The sequence below is a fragment of the Oxyura jamaicensis genome (assembly GCF_011077185.1).
Source record: "Oxyura jamaicensis isolate SHBP4307 breed ruddy duck chromosome 17 unlocalized genomic scaffold, BPBGC_Ojam_1.0 oxy17_random_OJ70686, whole genome shotgun sequence".
Classification (NCBI taxonomy): domain Eukaryota; kingdom Metazoa; phylum Chordata; class Aves; order Anseriformes; family Anatidae; genus Oxyura; species Oxyura jamaicensis.
In genome coordinates this window covers 619-9484 of record NW_023304460.1, presented here as the reverse complement: position 1 = coordinate 9484, position 8866 = coordinate 619, and the positions used below count along the sequence as shown (strand labels likewise).

The 8866-nt window shown below is 45.0% G+C and overlaps 1 protein-coding gene across 3 annotated transcripts; it reads right to left on the bottom strand.

Moving 5' to 3' along the window:
* Positions 1-6: 6 nt before the first annotated feature.
* On the bottom strand, positions 7-8063 carry UAP1L1 (UDP-N-acetylglucosamine pyrophosphorylase 1 like 1). 3 transcript variants are annotated; one of them, XM_035312550.1, is made up of 5 exons: positions 7329-8056; positions 5890-6062; positions 4763-4977; positions 3640-3780; positions 7-730 (listed from the first exon to the last, which is right to left on the bottom strand). In XM_035312550.1, the coding sequence occupies exons 1-5, from the start codon at positions 7495-7497 to the stop codon at positions 529-531; spliced, it is 900 nt and encodes a 299-aa protein (XP_035168441.1). In that variant the 5' UTR covers positions 7498-8056; the 3' UTR covers positions 7-528. The 3 variants fall into 3 exon arrangements, with proteins under 3 accessions (XP_035168441.1, XP_035168444.1, XP_035168443.1); XM_035312552.1 differs by having other exon boundaries at positions 10-730; positions 4763-4956; positions 7329-8052; XM_035312553.1 differs by lacking the exon at positions 3640-3780 and having other exon boundaries at positions 7329-8063.
* Positions 8064-8866: the final 803 nt, after the last annotated feature.

The window sequence follows — 8866 nt, the reverse complement described above, 5'->3', positions numbered from 1 at the left end:
AATTAAGAGTCCCAAGAATGGAAAGCTGCTTTTACTTCAGTGTGATGCAGGAAGTATTTAAAAAGGTAGTTGCTATAATATCCAATACTCATGTCCTCCTGAGATTCTAGATGGGCTTTAAGTACTAGGATCATATTCAGAAAAGCTGGGGAGGACTACAAATTACAATTCCTTGGGCTGGCTAAATCCTGAATGATACAAAAGGTTGCCTCTACCTAAGGCAGTTGTCTCAGTGTGTTCGTGTTGCTATACAAGGAGTTAACTCACTGTCTCCAAGGCAGGAAATTCAGCCAGACTTAAAGCAAAGATTACTGACCATTATGGACTAGAGTACATTACTGACTAGAGTACTAATGGAACAGTAGCTGTTACAGATAATACTTGGCATGTTTAGAAAAGGCCAGCTGAACAGAACCCATGCCAAGTCATCCTGTGATCCGGCAAACGCCCGATTTTAGAATGAAGTGTACATGCCATTAGCAAGCTTTCAAGTTTGGGCAGTCACATGCAAAGAAGCTGCAGAGAAGGTCACAAAGGTTCACACCTGAGTTTCTCTGGTATTCTGCAACCATTTTCATCCAGAAATCTGGCCCCAGCCTTCAGAGCCCAGCGGTAATGCTGGGCCAGAAGGGACTGCCGAGCAGTGGTAGGAGTGTCTTTGTCAGCTGTGTCTGCATTTTTTAATGGTGAGAACTCCTCTTCTCTCAAAACTTCAAATGCCACAAAATTCCTACAAGCAAAGGGGAGAAAACAATGAAAAACAAAGCTAGACATCAGCCCTGTAAGCAGAAAAGATGCAAAAACAACTTTCAAGGGGAAGAGTTCATACATATTTGAGGGAGCATTGATGTATGCAGCCTGGGGCAAAGTCAAGCTAAGGAAAAGTCCACCTCCCATCTGAACAGCAAAGAATACCAGGGCTTTATGACAGAAAAACAGAATAGAATTATAGAATCACAGAATCATTTAGGTTGGAAAAGACCACAAAGATCATCAGGTCTAACCATTAAGCTAGCACTGAAAAGTCTACCACTAAACCATGTCTGTAAACACCACATAAACGCATCTTTTTAATACCTCCAGGAATGGTGACTCAAGTAACTTCTCTGGGCAGCCTGTTCCAATGCCACACAATCCTTTCAGTGAAGAATTTTTTCCTAATATCCAACATAAACCTCCCCTGGTGCAACTTGAGGCTATTTCCTCGCTTGTTGCTTTGGAGAAGAGGCCAACCCCACCACCTCCACTGAGGTAGCTGTAGAGAGTGGTAAGGTCTCCCTTGAACCTCCTTTTCTCCAGGTTAAACCACCCCAGCTCCCTCAACTGCTTCTCATAAGACTTGTTCTTTAGACCCTTCACCAGCTTCATTGCCCTTCTTTGGACACGCTCCAGCACCTCAATGTCCTTCTTGTAGTGAGGGGCCCAAAACTGAACAGTATTCAAAGTGTGGCCTCACCAGACCAAGTATAGAGGGACAATCACTTCCCTAATCCTGCTGGCCATACTACTTCTGATACAAGCCAGGATGCTGTTGGACTTGTTGGCCATATGGACTTGTTGGCCATATGGACTTGTTGGCCATATGAGCTCATATTTAACTGGCTATCGGCCAATACCCCCAGGTCCCTCTTCTCCAGGCAGCTTCCCAGACACTCTTCCCCCAGCCTGCAGCATTGCATGGGGTTGTTGTACCCCCCAGTGCAAGACCCAGCACTTGGACCTTCATACAGTTGGCCTTGGCCCATCGGTCCAGACTATCCAGATCCCTCTGCAGAGCCTTCCTGCCCTCAAGCAGATCAACACTCATGGCCCAATCTGATGTCAACTGCAAACTTCCTGAGGGTGAACTCGAACCCCTCGTCCAGATCATTGATAAAGATACTGAAGAGAACTGGCTTCAATACAGAGCCATGGGAGACACCACTTGTGACTGTACTCCAACTGGATTTAACTCCATTCACCCCAACTCTTTGGGCCCAGCCACACAGCCAAATTTTAACCCAATGAAGCATACATCTGTCCAGCAAGCTTCTCCAAGGGAAGCTTGCTGCCTTTGATAAACCCATGCTGACTGGGCCTGATCACCTGCCACTCAGCCATTTTTTTTATATCCAGGGAAGCATACATTCATCCAAGCCATGAACAGCCAGCTTCTCCGGGAGGATGTTTTGGGAAATGTTGTTGAAAGCTTTGCGAAAGTCTAGGTAGACCACATACACAGCCTTTCCCTCATCCACTAAGCAGGTCACCTTGTATTCATAAACTGAGGTGCCCAATCTCTCTCCTCATGAACCTCAAAAACTGTGCAGAGATAGGAGGAAAAACAACACTTCTCCACAGATCCCTCAGAAACTTCTCCAGGCACTAGAGACATGGACAAAAAGTCTCAGCTAACAGCAACACCTGAAGCTAAGATACATGGCAGAGCTGTGCTGCTCACTACAGCACAGCACCCCTGTTCAAATAAATGGTCACTGAACTTGAGAGTCTGTGGGCAAGGACGAACTGAGGACACCAGTTTCCAGGTATAAATAAGCAATAAGAGAGGATTTATAGTCAATGTTAAGTACAGTTGCATATAAGAAAAAGGAACTCAAATAAGAAACCAGCCTCTGCACATTTCGGTACTTCACACGTGACGACCATCTGCCAAGCAATTTTTGCATTATTTTTACAAAGTACAGGAAATCACTGCTTGCATATGAGCTCTTTTGAAACCCAGAGCTCTGCACTATTTCCAATACCCTGTCTTTGCCTTTCATGTATTTCATTACTGACTGTGATAGGAAATGGAGACCAGGGCTCAAAACTTGAGCTCCTTTTCCTAAAGTAAATCCTCTAAAAACAAAAATGCAATCCCCAAACAAGATATTTCAGTTTGCTTGCGATCTCTCTTTGCCATTCATTTAAGCCTAGAAGAGAATCTTTACAGATGAATTCTAGGCCTTCAAAAATAGCATTTATAAATTTCTGGTGGATTTCTAAATGATTAAAATCCCACATTCCCTAAACTCAAAGCTCCGGTGTTAACGCTGTAGCACAGATATCTCTGCTGCGTTTCAGAGTTTGGCAAGCCAACATTTACAGTTCCTACAGCAACAGTAACTTAGCCCCGTGGTGCTTAAGCAACATGGCTTGTGTTCACACCCTTTGTGCTCACACGCAAAGGGTGTGAACAAAGCCCTTGTTTAATGTGCACCTAAAATGTAACAAGAGCTGCAGTTGTCATGGAAGTCACAACTGTATAAGGCCTGATTTCTTAGATTCTCAATACTTCAACATGCACTTGTATTAAATGTTGGCTTTGCACGAGATTTCCTTTTCTTTCTTCCTTCCTTCCTTTCTTTCTCTCTTTCTCTCTCTCTCTTTCATATGGCTATTAGAGGCTGGGCCAACCAAACCATCCTCCACAGAACAAAAGGTTCCCAAAGAATGGTCACAGAAAGCCCAGCTGCTGCCAAGGGCTCTGTGAATGCACCCTTCCGAGCCTGTGAAGTTACTGTCATGCTGGAGTTAGGTAGATCGAACCGTCTTTCTAACAAGTCACCCACAAACCACACACTCTGTCAAGGTCTTTTACAACTTGCAGTCATCCAAACAAACAGTGAGAGGGGAAAAATATTCATGTCTGCCACTAACTTAGAGAACTGGAACACATCAAACACAAACTTCTCCAGCTTTATCCCATTTGGTTTTAGCGGTTTTACCAGATTTCCCTCCTCGTCAATGTAAGGCACCTTCTTTATGGCTATGTGATGCTTCAGCTGGGGCTCATATTTTCTGCAAAAGGAGGACAAACAAAATCATTTACTTCCTGACCACTTTGAGAAAAGAAGTACACTTCTGGGAAGCACACTGCTTATTATTACTCTAGGTCATATCTCAACTGTTGTGGGTTGTGACATAAAATCACATCCAGGAAACTGAACAAAGCAGCCCAGACATCTGCATGGTGGGGAGCAGCAGCACTCCACTCCTGCACAACCTGACACAATAGGGTAAAGGAAAAAGTGAGGGAGGACTCACTGGCATTCAGCTGCAATCACAAGCAGAGAAAAAAAAAAAAAAAAAAAAAAAAAAAAGGTAACCTAAACTGTTAGATGGGCAGGTTGAAAATGGAGCAGAGCAGATCTCTCACACAAAGGTAGATCAAGCTCTTCAGGAATATTGTCTGGTTCAGGTGGTTCAGGACTAGACAAAAATGAAGTTAGGTCCCCCATAGCTATCTCCACACCGTTAGACTTCATCAGTATCATATCCTCCCACAGAGACAGTACCCCCAGCCTTTCCTGGGCCAGTACCATATCTAAGGGAAGAGAGCTGCACGCTGAACACTCAGTATCATGCCTCCCTCTCCCAACTCCAAGCAGAATCTTCCCCCCAGTTCCACTAACTCCTCCAACCTGTTGTCCCAAGGGACAGCATTGGTAACATTCCTATTGAAAACCCTCAATGTGGGGCAGCATTGCTTGACCACACCACAGCTCACAAGCCTGCTCATCTCTGCAGGCCCAGAAAGGCCATGCACTGGTTTATCTCCGTTGGCTTAGTTAAAGTAAAGCATGCAGACTCTCCATTACGTAAAACCTAAAGAGCATGTTGGAGTGGTCAAAAGTGGACACGGTTGTTTTAAACTCTTTTTTAAAACTCTTTTTTTTTTTTGGTAATTACATAACGTAATTACAAAGTGGGAAATGGGAACATCCACTCTTGGAAGCATTTCTGGGATGCACAGCTGCCTGGTAGTTCTGCTGGAACTTACTGGGCCACCATCTGCAGAAATTCAACAGTGAAGAAATGGTTGCAGATATTGCCAGTGCTGTACACCAGCCCCCCAGTAGGGCTTTGCAGCTGCGCAGTCTCTGGACCGATCTCACTGTACTCCACCACCTGATAGATCCCATCCACACGGCACACCACCCCAACGGGCTCTGTGGGGTAGGCCTTCTCCACCACCTGCAGACACAGGACAGAGGACTATGACAAGAAGAAAGAAAAACCTGGCAATATTTCAACTCCCCCCTCCCCCCCCAAATTATCAAAGTATCCTACTAGACCCTGCTGCACGCTGATCCTCTAATGCCTCTAGAACACAGGCAAGACAGTGCTGAGTATACAAAGTAGCCTGGAGGCATTTTTTTTCCCAACAATCTGGCATAAAAACCAGTACATGACCACTTAAACTGCAGTTACTCAGAAGACAAACTACAGTTAGAAGAAATCAGCATACTGTGGGGACGCTTTTCTTATCAACTTTTAACTGGGACCTGGCATTAAATGAAGAATGTTTACAGCCATTAACCTTCAGCTCCCTGTCTGCATGAACAGTGTTCATGATTAAAGCAATACTAACCTGTCCTCACAAACATCAGGCACCTGCTCTTTTGGAGTCACAAAACCAGGCTCTTTCATCTTGACCTGTCCTCAGTGGGACAGGTCAAGATGATGTAAGGAGTGGGATGTAAGGAGTGCCTTGACTAGACTTAAAGGTGTATTTATAAAACACATCACAGTCTAATAAAGCTTCTTGATATCTCAGGTGCCTTTGTAGAAAGGGCACACATAAAAGGGAATCGATTCCAGTTTGTAGTTTCCTTTGCAATTACAGTCTCTGCTTTAATCTAAGTTTGTTTTCCATTGTATTCCAGGAAGAGGGGAGGAGATCCTAAAAGCACACCCCCAGGAATTACACTCTGAATACAAAATGGGCAGCAAGCAGCTCCCCCTTGCATTTTCAGAATGCCACATCTAAATCTGCTCCAAGTGAGCTGTCACTGGACAGAAATCTGAACACCCCAGTACCTCCGAACTCACCCTAATCAGTAACTTCCAGCATAATCGGATCTTAACTCCCTGTGGGGAAATGGCCCCGCATTAGCACCGCCTCACCTTGGCACCACAATCTGCCCCTTTGGAAACACAGAAGCCTATGAAGACTGGATCTGCCATCTTGACAAGGATGTTGTCTACACAGTATACATGAACATACTGTATACCACGCTGCTTCATGTCATCCAAGATCTTATTATCCACCAAAGCACGATATAAGCCACCATTGCCATCTATAATGCAAGAGAGAAGAAGAGGCCCTGGTTAATTAGTGATTCTGCAGGGTTTTTACTGCAATTAACAAAGCAAAAGGTACAAGTCCTGAACAAATTTTCTTGAACAGCAGAGCAGGGAATGTTTTCTAGCCAAGAATCAGTGCCATTGGATTTTATTTCCAGCTCTGCCACCAACTCAATTCAGGCAAGGCCTGAACTTTCACACCCTAGTGTGAAACCCTGCAAAGTAGGACTGGGTACCAACCTCACAGAGAAGCATTATAAGACTTTGAAGTGTTGTAAGATCCTCAGAGGAAAAACAGCAATGGGCAAAATAGTGTGGCAAAAGAGGGTGGGAAAAGCCTGTTACATTTCCTCTCTTCCAGTGCAGAGCAAAAGCACATTTAAAACTCAGCCTGTAGAAAAACACTAAGGACAGTCTTACCCTCTGCATATTCCTGCCCCTAAAAGTATCCAATGACTTTCCAAAGGCTTAAACTCCATCTGCACATTTATTTGTTCACCACAGATCACCATTTCATGATCACTCCTTTGACACTCCAGTTAGCTCAGGAGAACCCTTCTGCAGCCACAAAAAACAAATTACTGCAACATAGCCTTGAATGGGCTGCCATCACTGAGTCTCTTGCCATGTCCAGGTTAAGAGAAGAGAAGATGTGAGACATTTCAATCATTTTGGAAAGAGTTAATCTTTCTGCTGCTTGTTGCTTTTTTCCCCATTTCCAGCTATCAGCCTTGAAAGGGGGAGCCTTCAGCCAGGTGAGCTTTCTCCCCAGCCTGACAGCATCACTGCTGGCTGCTGAGCAAACACTAACTCAGAGCTGGCACAGTGCATGGCAAGGAGCGCACACAGCTCTCCTGACAGCTTCACCCTGGGAGGCAGCAGCCCAGGGGCTGTCATCCTGGGGACTCATCCCTAGCTTATACACAGCCCTACACATGCAAATGCACACTATTCCAAACCTGCAGCTACCCCACCCCTTCTAATCCTCCTAATATTCCCAGGCTTTGATTAAAAACAACAACAAAAAAAAAGTAAAAAAAAGTGATGTGGGCAAATCTCCAGCAATAACTAAACAGAGGTTGCTACATTCTTGATTAACAGACTAAAGCAATTAACTAAAGCATTTAACTGAGCCCTCCCGTGCTAATTAGAAGCCTTGACATTGACTTCCAAATACTGCTCCTGTGTGTCAAGGCCGGCTAACAGTAATTTTCAACACATTACATTACTGCACCAAATAAGGGCAAACAGCGGGGTACCTGGAGCCATAGCAATTTTCCCCTTCTCCTCCAAGATGGCCTTCCCATCAAAGGTAACAGCTGGCAACATCCTCTGTTCAAACATGATCACATTGGATTTATCCAGGTTGAAGTAGCCGTGTTCTACAAAGAACTCTTCTGTCGGCCCCAGTGTGAACTCACTTGTCATGATGTACCTGGGTAGGAACAAGGGTAGAGCAAGGAACAAGAAAAAGAAAAAGACTGCAGATGGGACAGAGAAGGAAAGAAACCTTAGAGTATTAAGTGAATGACAATACAGTTACTTATGGTATGTAGCTGACTAGTAGAGCTCTCCTTGAAAGGTCATCCTGCAGGAAGGCTGTACAAAGTCTCATGAGCAATGAGACGTACAAAATCTCATGAGCTACCCACAGGTTTAGCTCCAGACAAGACAAAAAAGCCTTTCCCTGAGTACAAATAACATCTGGATATCCAAGTCAGCTCCAAAACAGAGTAAAGAACAGCACAAGAGATTCATTCACCCCAAATTTCAAACTGAAAATAACCATTTCAAGAAGTATTGACCAGCATAAGGTGCTGAGAATGAACCATGAATCTCCAGGAGCTCAAAGTATGCTAGTGCCTCTTATGTGCCAACATGAAGAGCAGCACAACTTGCTTTTAAGTTTCTCTGTTTCCTCCTCTCCTTCTAGCTCCACAGTGCTTCTGTCTTTCCTTCCATTACCTTCCATCTCCAACACTGGCCAGAATCATAAAATCATAAAATATCCTAAACTGAAAGGTACTCAGAAAGATCATCAAATCCAAGTTCTGGCTCCACACAGGACCACCCAAAAAAGAAGCCATATGTCTGAGAGCACCGTCCAAATGTTTCTGGAACTCCGTCAGGCTCAGTCCGATGACTGTGACCGATTCTCTCGGGAGCCTGTTCCAGTGCCCAACCACCATCTCAACAAAGAACATTTTCCTAGCATCCAGCCTGAACCTCCCCTGCCACAGTGACATACCGTTCCCTTGGGTCCTGTCGCTGTCACCAGGGAAAAGAGATCATAGAATCATAGAATAAGTTGGGTTGGAAGAGACCTTAAAGATCACCTAATTCCAGCTCCCCTACAGGGAGACCTTCCACTAGAGCAGGTTGCTCAAAGCCCCATGCGACTTCCAGGGATGGGGCATCCACAATTTCTCTGGACAGCCTGTTCCAGTGCCTCACCACCCTCATGGCAAAGAATTTCTTAACATCTAACTTAAACCTACCCTCTTTTAGTTTAAAGCTATTATTCCTTGTCCTATCTCTACACTCCCTGATAAAGAGTCCCTCCCCAGCTTTCCTGTAGCCCCCTTTAGGTACTGGAAGGCCTCTATAAGGTCTCCCTGGAGCCTTCTCTTTTCCAGGCCGAACAACCCCCAACTCCCTCAGCCTGTCTTCACAGGAGAGGTGCTCCATTCCCCTTGATCATCCTTGTGGCCCTCCTCTGGACTCCAACAGGTCCATCTCCTTCTTGTGCTGGGGGCCCCAGAGCTGAACACAATGCTCCAGGTGGTGTCTCAGGAGA